Source organism: Trichoplusia ni (genome assembly GCF_003590095.1).
Source record: "Trichoplusia ni isolate ovarian cell line Hi5 chromosome 24 unlocalized genomic scaffold, tn1 tig00000328_group23, whole genome shotgun sequence".
NCBI classification, from domain to species: domain Eukaryota; kingdom Metazoa; phylum Arthropoda; class Insecta; order Lepidoptera; family Noctuidae; genus Trichoplusia; species Trichoplusia ni.
The window spans coordinates 15066-30436 of NW_020799886.1; the positions used below are offsets into that span (position 1 = coordinate 15066).

Below are 15371 nucleotides of genomic sequence, written 5' to 3' on the forward strand. Positions count from 1 at the left end.
CAGTCAGCTCCTTTCTATTAAGTTTAGCAGCCTGGCAAGCAGCTAAGCTTGACTAAATTACTTACGCATATTACAGAAAAACAGAAATCATTTCAAAGGGGCAGGTAAAAAAGGAAATAATAATATAAAAATGGTTCTTTTAATGGTTGTTTTATTACTTAGAATTAATTTTAGATAAAACCTTATTCAACAGGATTTAGATCACACCTTCGTTTGGGTTGTCTTTAAGAACGTTAATGACCACATGATTTGTATTTTTGTTATCCCAAAACCCGGAATATTTCTCCTTCTCTCTCTTTGCTTCACGGTAGCACTGCAGAACCCTCCTCTTCAAATCTTTATGTAGTGGACTTTCTAGTGTTTTGATCATAACTGTCATTTCGTCCAATATCAACCTACTTCTTCGAATCCTAGCGACTTCGCCGTATAAATATAAAGACGTCCAATAATTAGATTTCATTGTTTCTAGGACATGACGACGCATTTTCTCGTTTGATTCCCATGACCTTTGTTTGGCGGTTTCCCGTATGTTTATTTCTTGCATTTGCTGTTCAGAGTATTTTGGTCTTCGCCTCCTGGTTGGTAGCCATCTCAGCATGTATTGTTTTTCTAATATTTGGCTTTTGTTATCAGGGTTTACGAAGGGCGTGAAGAGGTCACTGGAATTCTCACTTTCTAGTGATTCCATTTCTATCTTAATACTTATATCCCGTGGTTCTTGGAAGGGTACGATCGAATCGTTGCGATTCATTAATGTTATTTTATCATTCAGTTCAACGACGTCAACGATTGCATCTATGGGATCTTGTGTTGTGTCTTCCGCTTCTATTTGAATGCTTATCTGAAAGGGATAAAGTTTATTTTGGCACTGTATACTAGTTAAATACTAAGTGACCAATTCGAGTCAGTTATGTAACATAAAAAGTGCCTGGAAAAGGCCTACTCGAGATGAAACTCTTATACCTGATTTTGAATTCAAAACTTAGTAAGGTTAGTTTAGTTATTAATATATTCAAAGTATCAAAATAAAAGTAGACTGGTAGGCGAAAAAAGGAAAATTCTCATCGTGCTGAACCCAAAATATGCGAATAGCGATAGAAAAGAATTAGGTACCTGCTTTAAAAACTTACTTCTAAGATAAAAAATATTTTCAATAACGATTTCAGTGCCATATCTGATACCACATACAGTTTTGTTCTCATGTGTATGCATGATTAACTGATTGTAACTAGAATTTTTTATTTTCTACCATCGAAATTAAAAATTATAAACAACCGAGGCATTTTCACATTACAACGTGACAATAAAATTGAGGTTTTATGTTAAGCGTTACACACCTACGCAAGCCCAACGACTGAATCTTATTAAAAATGCTCCTTAAAATGTATGAACAAGACATCGTAACAGTCGTTTCGATAGGCCACATGACCTTGACCTATCATTTCCATACATTCAAGCGTTTTTTAACAAAACGAGCGAATGTCGAAATATTTAGTGGTTTTTATGTTACAAATGTATGTGTAAAAGAAAGGTTAAATCTATACTAATATATAAAGCTTAAGAGTTTGTTTGTTTGAACGCGCTAATCTCAGAAACTACTGGTCCAAATTGAAAAAATCAGGGACTGAATAACCCGAAAATTACGGTATGTTTAAATAACGGTATGACGTCATATCGTAAAAAAATTGTTACCGCTATATTTGGATACCTAATTTTATTTCGGTACCTTAATTTTTGGGTACCAATATAAAAAGGTATATTTCGCTAGCAGTACTTAGCCGTTACTAAATAAAGGTATGAAAGAGATGGAAAGACGAAGAAAACAGGATTGTTGCCGGCGCGCACGGTCGTGCCTTGGCCTTGACCACCCTTTTCGGTGCCTCGCACCCCTCGCCCACGTCCCGCAACTGTCAACGCTATATTTTTCGGTACCGATATCGCATAAAGGTTAAATAGCGGTATACCCTTACTTTTATTTTTTTAAGGTACACTTATTTTATACCGGTAGCGTAACCTTATACCGTAACCCCTTTCAGTCCCTGGAAAAAATATTTTTGTGTTGAATAGACTATTCATCGAGGAGAGCTTTAGGCTATAAATCATCACGCTGCGACTAATAGGAGCGAAGATACAATGGAAAATGTGAAAAAAACAGGTATAAACAGGCAGGTTTAAATCATAACTTATATCTTCTAACCACGGGGACGAAGTCGCGGGCAACAGCTAGTAAAAAATAAATAGATAACATAAAAAACGCGTCCTCCAATCCGAATATAAAGAATACATACGAAATGAGAACCTCCTTTTTGAAGTCGGTTAAAATTTAACACACTTACATGAAATTTGAATACTTTTTAGAATCGATTTGAACACCGCATTGTGGGTAGGAGAGTACTGAAACATCACATAACCCATTTCAATAGTAATTTCATTGAAATGTGTCAATAACAAAATGCAATTTTGTTTATACAATAAATGTCAATCACTGATAAACTCGATATGGTGTGAGTAAAGTGATTTGAATTCTAAATTCACGTACCATGGAATTTATGAACTTATTTTTATTTTTTTATTTAGTCTCTATTCTGTGTTTAAAGGAGGTAGTTATAATGCCATTAAGATGTTTTATTTTTAATAAATTTATTACGCTTTTTAGGAACAATAAAAAAAAGAAAAAAAATTCTTTATACCAAAATTTATTGGTCCCTGGTCTAATAGATTGGGCGTGAAGAAAGTATAGTCATACACACACTCACACTTTCACATTATTGATCAATATTAATTTGACTGCATGGATAGCAGAGTGATTGAGGTCACCACGCGTAGGACAAGCATTTGTGTGGTCTTCGAATGCTTGCTGAGTCAGAATTTCTTAGCGCACGTGATTTGTATGTTTGTGAAACCACCTGCGACTCAAGGATTAAATTCAAACAAAAAAAGAAAAGGGTACCTGGAACACTCAATTACTTGTTAAATGGGTGTGCCAGTTATTCTTAGCTGTTTTCTGACAAAAGCAGACATGTTTACATCGAAGTGGGTTGGTCACGTCACTTGAAAGCTTGACCGAAGGAAAAGCATCGTCAGATCCTCTGGACGGAGGAAGGATTCGACTTCAAGGTCACCCGCATGTTGTGTGATGATCATATTGGATAAAGCACGTGGTCAGAAGTGGTTAAAATAGAAGTTTGGGAGGAGTGAGGGAATTTTGCACAGCAGTGGAATCATAAAAGACTAATTAAAAAAATGTGTTTGATATCTAACAATAAATTCTACTTTGTTTCTAGGCAGAACCAATGCGGTATGTAGTGCCACCAGAATTCAGATTCATAAAACTACCCACCATTTACAGCAGACCTACTCAAAGGATTGAAACCTGTAAGGACCTCGAGGAAACCCCCAAGTCGAAGGAGATTGTGAAACAACTCATGGTAATACCAGTTCTAAAGTAAAGTGAATAAAGTTCATTATGTAATTTCATTTTGTTCTATTTTTATTTCTTTTAAATAAAGAGTTTTGATTTAAATTTTTATTTATGAACTTGAGGAGATAGTTCTTTATTTGTTAGTTAGTACTTTAGCATGTTGTATGGAACCCTTAGTGTTGGGAGTCTGACTCACACTTGACTAGTTTTTACTTTTGGTTGTTATCAATTAAATTATTAACAACTGTATAGTATAACTTTACCTTTCAACCCCACTCCACAATTTTCGCTTTAGCAAAGTCTTCAAGCTTCATTTTCTTGATACTAGGGGGTAAATCATCACCGTACACTTCATATTCTGAATTATAAGTCCATGGTAATGTGTGGGTGACTCCGTTACCATCATAAATGAGTGTGTTCCCATTGTCTGAGTCATTGGGTTTGCTTGTCTTCCCAACCATAAACTTATGGAACAAATCTTCAAATGATGGGAATGTGACATCTTGAGGTTTATTTTTAAAGGCAACTGAAATTATAAAAAAGTAATACATATATAGGAAAGTTGTAGGCTAGAGTTAATTTAAAGGTAATAATAGCCAGTGAATAGTGCACAACTGGGCAAAGGCTTATGATATTAAGTAATTTTTTAACATGGTACATGAATAAAAATCTACTCCCTTAAGTAAATGTTTGGACTCAAGCACATAAGACTACATATAAATAATTATTTATAATATCTTTTATCATAGTCCTTAAAGTTGAAAGGTCATTATTGGAACTCTAGCAGAATACAAGAAACTTTACTTAAGAGTAGAGAATATTATTTTGGCATTAGAAATTGAATTTCCTATTTATATACGGTCCATATCCTCATTGTGCCTGTTATTTAAGGGTTAAGACTCACTTATTTGCAAGTGACAAAAATAGTGGTTTCTTAGGTTTACGCGTAAGACTCACTTATTTGCAAGTGACAAAAATGTTTATCTTAAATATAAGTTAAGTTATTTTTTTTAGTGTGTTGATAGAACATGAGTGCAACTAAATAAATTACAAAGTTGTTCACTCATGTATCTTATAAAATTGCAGTATTTTAGAATACAAGACTTACCATAGTCTTGAAAGGCTTTTAACTGTTCTTGAGTATAGTGTGAGAAACGACAAATGCTACCAAATTGACAGGTGCCAGTCGCAAACCTAGAACATGGCTTCTTCTTACTCTCTTCTGCTAATATTGTTTCAGGATCTGAAAATAAAGTTTAAATATTTTTGTTAAATGAGCTAGCAACAAAGGCAAGCAATACTTGCAAGACAAAAAATGAAGAGTTTGTTTGGTAAACTTTTTATATCATGGTGAATGGAGAATAGTGTTTTTTTTCTTCTTGCATGCAATTATTTTATGAAATACTAGTGAATTGTCATATGATATTTATATTTTTTCTTGTTAAACATCCAAATTTTCATAAAAACTCTAGTTTCTATCCATCCCTGTTCACCCCATTTTACCATAGTTAAAGACTAATGATAAACTATCTGATGTCATCAGTACAGATGCCACTGATTTGCCACAAGTTCAGGTTCGTCAACAGAAATAATAATTAATTACCTTTGAATTGTTGGTAATGTTCTTGAACCAGCTTCTGGTGAACCATTCCCCTGTTATGCGTTTTAACTATTGTCGGTGTAGCCACCATTGTTTTATCGCAATAATCACAGTGGTATCTTTTACCCATCTTTAAATTACTAGTAATATTATTTTTGGTATGATTGTAAACATACAGTGTAATGTTTACACTGTATGTTTGTTTTCTGGATGTTTTATAGGTTATAAAAATCAATAGTATGTAAAAATTTTAAGCTTTAAGGTTGTACACAATCTGAGCTTCGAATTGGTTTACAGAAAACAGGGTTTTTTTTTCATTTTAACTATTGTTGAAGTAAAATTATCGTGATTTCGTTAACTCTGGAGCTCTGTCAATTAAAGTTTTATCAAACTGACAAACACCGAGTCCACAGATTATAACAACAGGATCGATTAAGAATTTTAAGATATATTTTTTTTGCCTATCGCTATATAGCCCAATAACTCTTGGGCCAAAGTATGTAGGTACGCAGTTGGCTCCCGCAACATAAAATATACTAGGCGGCGGCGCGGGCGGGGAACAGGAGACAGGACAGAAAGAATCAAGCAGATATCTACTTGCATTCTTTTTTAAAATTTAATGGCAATAAATTAATTTATAATAATTATATTTGTGAAAGAACTTGCTCACCAGACTGTGCTAGAAGTGAGTCTATCAAAGTACCTCATTGTCAAGGATTTAAAAGGATGCTTTACTTTGTTTTGTAGATAATGTTTAAAAACTTCATTTTATTTTCAAAATGCTTTGTTTTTTTTTTGTCTTAATGTATTAAAAAATGTGTTGAAAATATTAATTTTTTTATAACTTTTTTTTTTGGATATTTTTTTTTTCTTTTCCCTTTTCGCTGCTCTCTTTATTTTTCTAAATTTGCATTGTTTGTAGTTAAATACAAAATATAATGTGTATAATACTGGTGATCTGTGACACAGGTTTTACCTAAAACAGACTCCAGTCTCTATGTCATGTACAACACTTTTATGTAACCATAATTTTCTGATGATGAGAAAAATAAAGACATTTTGATTTTGATTTGACCTCAGGTTTAAAATAAAAACAACCATTATTTTATTACTTTATTGTTAATCCTAAAAATTTGGAAAAGACCTTTCGTCCCACGAGTCCCGTCGAAGTCTTCGAACGTCGTATGGCCTATAATTATCAGTGAACTGATGTTGAGGGTAATAGTTACCCACATACATATTATCATTAAACGAATGCTTAGACAAACTAGGCTGATTAGAAGCTTCAACCAACTTATGGAAAACATCGAAATTATGTGGCGGCACAGTGTGCGTTGCCGGTGCTTGTGTAGTTCGTTTTGCCACTGGTGTGTAAGAATATGTATTTGTGCCGTAATCATTGTAGTCATCTATAATTTTGGAATCTGTATGGTGATGTGGTAAGCCTCTGCTTCGCGGTCTAGAGTAAACCTCTCTTTCTTGAGTGAAATGGCTTCTATTAGGCACCCAGTTGCGCCCTGGAAGCAAGTCCATATGAGGCGATGCAGTCTGAACTGTGTACAAAGTAGGAGTGTACACTATTCCGTTTCGTGTCAGCGTAGACGGTATCTGGGAATCATAATTTCGCTTATACTTCTCATTCCCATGGCATCTGTAAAGGAAAAAAGATGAAAACATTAATATGACCTGCGTTTCTTGTTGTTCTTATCGTAGATTTATGTCTAACCTGGTATCAAGTTTCGCCCGCAAAACTCTCTATACACCTAAAGTTTTCAGAAGTGCCGTTTTCTCCGCGATCGTTTAGGGTACATACTTTATAATGCACATGAATTCAAAAGGACGTAGGTGCCGGGGTTCGAAACTGCGACCTTTTACTAGGCAGTCCAACTATTACCTATATTACTATACTATCACTGCTTACCTTGCCAAAAAAATGTAATTTATGAAACTGTGTACGAAATTGAACTCCTTTGAAACGGCTTGACCGATTCTCATGAAATTGTGTGAATACAGTTTAGGTTTGAGAAACGGGCAACATCTGTTTTATTTTCATTCCCTTTTTTTATATGGCATAACAACGTATGGTGGGTGAGTTAGAAATTTTTAAAAACTCATTAAATGTGCTGCCTTTTATGTAGAGGTGGTGTTGTTAAAGTTTCCCCAATCATAAAGTACCTAAGTCTTCCAAACACGAGACGAAAATTGTAATAAAACAAGTCCTTTAAGTTCCCTACTGATGTGTCAGATGTGTGGTTAGATGTGTGGTAGATGTGTGTTTACTAATTACCTAACATGCTTCCATCATCATGCGGACCATAACGCCTCATATTCAACGGCCTATGTTCTTTAATCTCTGACTTCGGTGTGTCCATCCTTCCCTTAACACTAGCGATCTTCTTATCTCCATAATCTTCTCCGCTAAAACCTCTTTCACCAGTATCAAGACTGGCATCTTCGTTAGAAAAATCTTTTTGAATATCATGTAAGTGTTCAGCACTTCTCCAACTGCTTTCTTCATCGTGAACTCCTAAATCTCAATATCAGGGGCTTGGGTATGAGTTGTATGTTCGTAAACCGTTTCTATGTCTTCTTGTTGTGTGCTACTCTCGTTCTCCACTGCTTTAGCATCGTTGGATTCTGTGTCTACTTCTATATGTTCTGGAATCAACTTATGGACATATTCATCTGAATTATCACTTACTGCGCCGTCGAAAAATTGTTCAAACTTTGGAACGTCCGTTGAGTTTGTGTCCTCGATTCCTCCACTACGGTTGTCTTCCTCTTGTATATGGTCGTAATTAAAAGGCTCTTCTAGTTTATCATCATCGGCACCTCTCTGAACGACTTCTATTGATTCCGAATCAACTTCAATGGGACCGGTTGCAGTATTCTCTATGCTGTCGACTTTGTCATCTGGTTTAAAATCGTCCTGGAAATGGGCAATTTTATTTTGAAGTAATCCACAATTTCAATGGTCAACCTTATCATTACGAGATTAAAATCCGGAAGGCAGGTAAATAATTAAACTGATTCCGATTTAAAAATAAAATTTGCACAATAATAATAGCGTATAGAAATGATAATCATTTTCTTTTAGAATTAGTTGTGCAAGCTATATCTACAATACATTATTGTTGTAATAAATTTGCTCGTTGCAACTTCTAAGGAAAAAAATATGAACTATTTTAAAATTAGATTTAAACTCAAAAATTACCTTTTCAGCGAAAACCGTTATGAAAAGTGAGAATATAAACAAAACAGCATAAAACTTAATCATCGTGTCATATTAATGTGCGAACACATTCGTACAACTTATTGAACTAAATGTAAGTACGGAAAATGGGCTGATTATTGTCCATGCATGAAATCGATTTGCGTAAGTACGTATTTCTACGAGAACCGTAGTCAATCAGGTTGCTATCAACAGTTACTTATTATTTTAATGCTGATTAATTTTTACGCCTTTCTTTCACGCCATTCTTCGGGCCGTTCTCTAACAATGTTTAGATGGGCATAAGGTTCGACACTGCTAACCGCTCTGGTTTTGTCTCTCATACATATGCAACTACTTATAAAAGTTTAGCGGCTTGACATCATGTTTAAATTTATAGATCGTCATCATTTCATTGATTTTGGTCCGGAGGGCGCTGATACCCAGGATTGACTAACAAGTAGGCTTTAACTCTAAGCAGTGGTCTCTGTTTGCCAATATATTTTTTTTTTTGTATTTAAACATATACCCCAAATCTATTACACCATCGGTAAAGTAGATAATCCATTGAAGTTTGAAAATTTTTAAATTATCTTGAAGAACAGCTGAACTGTTTTTTATGAGGATTTATTAGGCTACGTCAGATGATCGATGCAAAGAAAGTTTATTAAGAGGATCCTCTTTTTGCATCAAGGGTTAAAAGGTAAGACTAAACTGCCTTGGACATGCCATAGTTGTGTTCTACTAATAACGAATCCTCAATGCGCTACAGCATCAGAGAAGAAGCATCGGACGAGTATCGCAACCAAAGTGTAATTTCATAGCGTAAGCATTGCGACTGAATCGTGGTTATCGGGCAAGGGAAAACGCATCCCGGTACGCGTGGCAAAATTGATAGAAGTCGCCTTAGGTAAGGCGAAAACTTAAACTGACCTTAGGAAGAGAGACTGCGTTTGACATCACATAGGCCGACATTTTAACTCCACTTTTCTCAAAATGAGATAAGCTATTGTAGTAGGAACCATTTCTAATGCTTATTGTGAAAACCTACAGACTTAATTAGGTAGGTTCTTAAATGATGCCAATGCCCATACCACGTTGAACAAACCGGTTCTCGTCCGATCACCGAGTTAAGCAACATCGGACGGGGTTATTATCTGTCTGGGTGATTGCCCGGGAATAACGCGTGTATTTTCAGGTTTGCATTGCCATACACCGACACAAACATTTAGATGACGTAGCACGGCGATAAGAGTCCACCAAAAACCCCGCTTTACAAAAAAAAATGTTTCTAGAAGAGATTGCAGTCTAGGAATTTGTTAAGAGAGGTTGTAAACACACCTCCTTGTCCATGACATAGTTCGCTGTTTTGTTTTGTAGAAGAATAATCAATGCTGACAGCTAATTGTAAAAAGAAGTCGAAGGAACGGTGAGACAATCAGCTAAAAACGGAGCCTTTGGAAAAGATTTCTTTTTAATGTGTTTTTTTTTGTTAATTTACATTGTGGTAAGTATTCATATTACTTTATCTAGATTTCGTTCTTCTGTTACAGATTTAATATTTGCTAGCAGCTAAAATATACGATCGGAACATTTGTCAAATTGTGTGTGTAAAAAAAGAGAAAATAAAGTTTTAATGTAATGGACGTTATATTTTTGGACGCTGAAGCTGAACTCAGTTTTCTATTTTAATATATTTTGGAGGTTTTGATCCGTGAAGCTCTTTAGAGCTGATTCACACATCAATGAAACCACACTTCCGAACAGTAGACAGTTATGTTGTCCATATAATATCTATTTTTTTAATTATAGCTTTTATTTTTATACCGTTTGCATTGATTTTGTAAATCTACCTTCGAACTTATTAGATTTTTGGGTCAAAATCTTTCACTCAACATATCTAGTCTGGGTTCTGCTATATGGGAATTGAATCACTGAGGTTATACCAGAATTCATACTGAACTGAGCGCATTCAACGTTATGGTGGTTTAATTAACGTTTACCTTTCTTAAATTGACAGCTTTGTTACAACAGCTGACTGCCAACCAATGGATGCAAAGAACAGTCGCTATTTATTGACCAAATTCCTGGGTTGAATCAAAGACTTGACTTTCAGCCAATAGTAACCTATTAGTCTATTAATAGTGAATAGTAAACATGTATCTATATAAATTCTAAACTGGGATTAAATTCTAAATAATATTAATGCCAGGCGTAAAGAGTTGTTTTCAGAACTTTTTCGCTGAGTGGCAAGTCTTCCATAAATTACAAAAAAGTTAAATAAAAAAAAACTATTGACCACAACTTAGTGCTATGATCTCTACTCTATACAGTATTATGGTCTCTTCGAAGAACGGAGAACCCAAAATTAACAAAACCCACACTGCCACCAAAGCTATTTCATCTATAACCCTCACTCTGTTCAAGTGTTGTAATAATTTCATTGTTTCAGCACGACCTTATTTTGCAACGCTAAGAGGAGACACCATAATTCAACTTTGAACTGTGACCACATCTCCTTATAATGAGCCAGGTAAAGTTAATCAGGGCCTTTGCTCTTCCCATCTAGATAAGTTTGATATAAAGTAGTTAAAAATAATAAAAAAAACACTTCTGCATTGAGAACTTTAATTCTTGCATCACCGTGGCTTTCACAAAGATTCTTGAAGTGACATGCACAACGACACACAGATTCAGAACAAAAGCATTTGTGCATCACACAAATTCTTCTCCTATGCGGGTATCACCTGGCGATTGGCTGGGATATGACAAGCGAATATAAACGACGGGTTGTTACAAATATGACTCCTTGATATGGGTATCAAATGCAGAAACACTAACAAATTAAAAATTGAATTAGTGAATCGGGATTTTTTTATTAAAAATTTATATTGGTAATCTAATTTGTGGGAGGCCTAGGAAGCGGTGGTGTGACGATCTTAACGCTCACCGCACGGGCTGGTTCCATGAGGCCCAGAACAGAATTGTGGAAGGATTTGGGGGAGGCCTTTACCCAGCAGAGGGACACTGTGGGCTAGATAAAAAATAATAATTTTAAAGTATCTATAGGTGAGTCGTTTGGACGTCTGTCACATAAACATGTATCCATATTTCGAAAATATTTTACAGAAAGCTGGACCAAGGCCCAGTCGAGATTTCAAGAATGTAGCGACAACCCAAGAGGAAGAAGATGCCTATGACTTTCTTAAGCACAGGACTCATGTCAAACTTACCAGGTATATCACTTTACTAAGCTACTTCACCAGCTTCAGAGGGTCGATAACCATAATAGATAAAGTTTTTATAAGGTATTTTGCTTCGCCGTTTCTAGCAAGTGATAATTACGTTTGTATTACCTAAAGCGTAACGAAATAGCAGTAGCATCTTTATCTTGTTTTGTCACACAGAATTATAAGGTGAGTAACGCGTGGGTAGACCGTTACAGTTTACTCACGCATAGGTATGCGTCGGGATAGCGTTTTTACGAAAAAAAACCGTTCATCAGACATTTTCCGAAAAATATTGCAAACCATTTTTTTTACCTCATAATTAATTCGCTGTGAAATAAAATCTCGTGTGACGTCATTTTCCAGTAAGATTTTTACTAGCAAGTGATGTCGATGACTAGGCTAATTTGAATTCTTGAATATTTCAGCGTATTTGGCTCCGTGGCCCATATTGTTAAGGGTGCTTTGGGAGGCGGAATCCTTAGCGGTCACGTGGCGTACATGAAAGCTGGAGTAGGCGTCGCGGTACCACTCAATGTCATTTTTGGTGCTTACATGGCGTACTGTCTACATGTAAGTGAGTTAAGCGTTGATATATTTACTGGCCTGTTGGTCTTGGCAACTAGAGTCATCATTGTAACGTTTTGAAAGTGCCTGGAAAACGGCCTACTTGAAATAAAAACTTTTAGTTTTGGTAAGTGGCCGACGGCCGTGACTGTTATACCGGGGAATGTGGGTTCGATTCCCACTCAGGACACGTGTTGAGTGGGAATCGAGTGTTGATGAGCACGATGAGCACGCACGAGCGATTCAGTTGAAAATTAACTAAAGTTCAAGTCAATTTAACAAAAAAAAAATGAGATAATCTTTCAGTATGCTATTTACTTGCTACTTTAGAAGATAGATATCTCTACGATACTATTTCTCTATTGTATATTGTATGTTACTCATTTCAGCTACTAGTATGGTCATCCCAAGTACTTTACAAACGGACAAGAATACCGAGTATGTCATATTCGGATGTGGGTGAAGCAGCAATGATGTGCAGTAGATTTCCAACTCTTAAGAAAGTAGCCAGGTTTTTCAGGTAACAAATTTTTCTATTCGTTTCGTTTTGGAGAAACATTTTGGGGATTTCTGATGGCGTATTGTAGTAAATTATGGCTTGCATAAAGCTGTGTTACACCACGCTTTCTTGCAGAAACGATGCCTTCACGGATTTATCCCAAAAAAGAAACAAAATGTGTGTAGGCAACAGGTTTAAAGAATTTGGTTTTTTTTTTAATATTTGCTCATCAATCGTCTTAACGTCATCTTGTATATTTTGTTGTAAAATAAGTGATAGCGTTATGCTATGGAGTTTATAATGCCACTTCTTCATAGCCAGAGACCTACATACGGCGATACGGGATGATGTCTATATTATAAGTGCCTGAAAAATAGCCTATTCCAAATAAAAACTTCATTTAACATTCTTGACGTTCAAAAAATTCTAACCTAACTTGAATAAATGGGTCTTGTATAGTGTAGCTTAAATGTCATACGAGTATTTGTTATTCGTTAGCGAATGTAATTTAAACTGTAATTACAATTCACAGGTATACGATAGACGGAATTATATGTCTAGATCTGTTTGGTTCATGTTGTTGCTATCTGATTATAATATCGAAACAACTTAAGCAGCTCGTCGAAGATACCCATGCCTCTTCTTTTGAAGGGTCTTTCCCAGGTGAGACATGCGGAGAATTATTATTATCTAAAAGTTTTGGGCAATGGCAACCATGGTCAAACGGTAGTAAAAGTCAAATTATGAAAAATACCTCGTCGCTGGCCCATAAGAAGGCAGGATCATCTCAATTCCTAAACCAGTTCTTTTCTCATTCGTACCTTTATAGCAAGTGATTCGCATATAAGGAAGGTCTTTGCGCTGAAGCGGGGCACTAATGAATTAAAAATAAATTATCTTATGTAGCTGGCTAGGTTATACCTGCAAAAGTTGATCGATAACAGGTTAAGCTACGCTTGACACGGTCGGTTCGTAAACGGTTGACCATCTTTGTCATAACGAGTTCCTCCGTGTTGCCCAGGTAACTCCGCTCCTTGTAAAACACTGGTAGCTGAATCCAATTAGACTGGAAGACGACCCCAACATAGGGAAAAAGGCTAGGCCGATGTCATACTTAGGATTAAAGATGATATATTATTTTGGATCCATGACATGATTTGGAATCTGTGTGTATTTTACAAAGAGGCATAGCTTAATCTATTTCTATGGCACGCTCAGTCTCGCCCCCCCCCCCCTCACACTGGATCGTTTTTTTTTCTCTTTCAGGGTACCCGGGCCTAAGAGTATACATGGGTTGTATGATTCCGCTGATTGTCGTCATTTGTATGATTAGGCATTTGAAATATTTGGCTCCTTTTTCAATTGGGGCGAACATTGTCATCGGTAAGTGCTATATAATTATTTTAATGGTTATTTGTGTTAAAATCTGGCATGATTAGGTTTTATGTGATTGAATGGAATACCTCAAATTTACACCTACGAAAATAGTTAGTTTCGTTTGTTTACAAAAAGACAAGACACAAGATGATAAATTTTAATTGTTCTCTAAATATTTGGTTTTAATTTTCAGTATTCTGTATTATGCTGGCCGTCTACTATGCTTTTGATTACAACCCTGCTTTCGAAAACATGACATTGGCAACGACAGCGTATAACACATTCGAGTTTATCGGGACAGTGTTTAGTATGTCGTGTGCCGGTGTCGTTATCGCTATTGAAAACAACATGCGAGAGCCCTACAGATTCCCACAGACTTTGTTTATTGGTAAGTAATAAACAAATAACAACGACAAATACAACAACATAATAACGAGGTTGAAGTAGAGCTGGGCAGGCTACTAGGCCAAACGAAGTGACGGCAGGTGGACTAAGGCGGTGACAGGATGGTGGCACAGACAAGCTTCGGTCGTCCGGGAGCAAGATGGGTCGATGACATAGTAAAGGTCTCGGGTCGAGTCTGGATCAAGCTAGCACAAGACTGTAGAAATTGGCATGAGAGGCCTCCCCTGGCCTATGTCCAGCAGTGGGAGGATAAAGGATGATGATGATTGTTCTTTTAAAACGTCTCCTGCACTGCACTAAGTCACCAAGACTCGGAACAAGAAATTGTGGATTACACAAATCCTTGTCCTGCGCAGGAAACGAAACCGACACTCGTCATTCACAGTGGGTGTGGCGTGGTAACCTATACCGTTCGGCGATACATGCAATCATTTTATTTATTGCTTAAGTTAGGTTTTACTTTCATTTATTTACTTCATTCCCCGCCATGGATGTCCTTCTATGATGTACAGTAAAGAATATTCTATTCTATTCTATGTGGATTTAATGGTTACCACGAAATTTTATTTTTAATCACGTTTTTGTTTTCAGGGATGTCATTGATCGTCCTTTGCACCTTCCTTGTGTCATTCTTCGGTTATGCCGCATTCTTGGAGAAATGTGAATCGCCTATTACGATCAACTTTCCCATGAGCTTGTAAGTTATAAGATTCTTTCGTCGTAGTCAACTAGCTTAACTCTCCCTATAATCAACGGCTTAGAATCTTTGCTAAGATGCCTTTTTACAAATTTGAGACAGAAAACATACGAAAACTATTAATTGTGATGTAACTTTTAAGAGCTATTTCACAGTGTATTATTTTCTAATGCTAGTCTCAAAATAAGCAAAACTTGTATTGTGAGCAAAAGGTAGCCGATCAGACAGAACACATGGTCGTGCTCAAACATGTGTCCTGGGTGAAGAATCGAACGCACTACCTATAATTCATAGTAGATTTTTTAATCGTGGCAATACTTTCAGGTCGGACAATTCTTGAAAGCTGCCATTGCTCTTATGATCTACG

The 15371-nt window shown here is 36.1% G+C and overlaps 3 protein-coding genes across 3 annotated transcripts; 1 reads left to right on the forward strand and 2 right to left on the reverse strand.

Moving 5' to 3' along the window:
* Positions 1-134: 134 nt before the first annotated feature.
* Positions 135-5398, reverse strand: LOC113506758 (zinc finger matrin-type protein 5-like). The gene is made up of 4 exons (XM_026889590.1): positions 5025-5398; positions 4530-4664; positions 3685-3947; positions 135-841 (listed from the first exon to the last, which is right to left on the reverse strand). The coding sequence occupies exons 1-3, from the start codon at positions 5149-5151 to the stop codon at positions 3688-3690; spliced, it is 522 nt and encodes a 173-aa protein (XP_026745391.1). The 5' UTR covers positions 5152-5398; the 3' UTR covers positions 135-841; positions 3685-3687.
* Positions 5399-7548: 2150 nt separating this feature from the next.
* LOC113506759 lies at positions 7549-8368 on the reverse strand. Its single transcript, XM_026889591.1, has 2 exons — positions 8236-8368; positions 7549-7950 (listed from the first exon to the last, which is right to left on the reverse strand). The coding sequence occupies exons 1-2, from the start codon at positions 8296-8298 to the stop codon at positions 7549-7551; spliced, it is 465 nt and encodes a 154-aa protein (XP_026745392.1). The 5' UTR covers positions 8299-8368.
* Positions 8369-9795: 1427 nt separating this feature from the next.
* LOC113506760 (proton-coupled amino acid transporter-like protein CG1139) lies at positions 9796-14196 on the forward strand (the record flags this gene model as incomplete). Its single annotated transcript, XM_026889592.1, has 7 exons — positions 9796-10765; positions 11362-11468; positions 11888-12032; positions 12416-12546; positions 13058-13188; positions 13792-13908; positions 14096-14196. Coding segments are annotated over exons 1-7 (741 nt in total), but the record flags the coding sequence as incomplete, so codon positions are not given.
* Positions 14197-15371: the final 1175 nt, after the last annotated feature.

Bases quoted from the DNA above. Each gene is read 5' to 3' on its own strand.
- LOC113506758 (XM_026889590.1), bottom strand. From the start codon at position 5,151: ATGGGTAAAAGATACCACTGTGATTATTGCGATAAAACAATGGTGGCT. The intron at 4,665-5,024 runs GTAATTAATTAT...CTTTATTTTCAG, and splicing joins ACATTACCAACAATTCAAAG to ATCCTGAAACAATATTAGCA. The intron at 3,948-4,529 runs GTAAGTCTTGTA...TTATAATTTCAG, and splicing joins AAAAGCCTTTCAAGACTATG to TTGCCTTTAAAAATAAACCT.
- LOC113506759 (XM_026889591.1), bottom strand. From the start codon at position 8,298: ATGATTAAGTTTTATGCTGTTTTGTTTATATTCTCACTTTTCATAACG. The intron at 7,951-8,235 runs GTAATTTTTGAG...GCCCATTTCCAG, and splicing joins TAACGGTTTTCGCTGAAAAG to GACGATTTTAAACCAGATGA.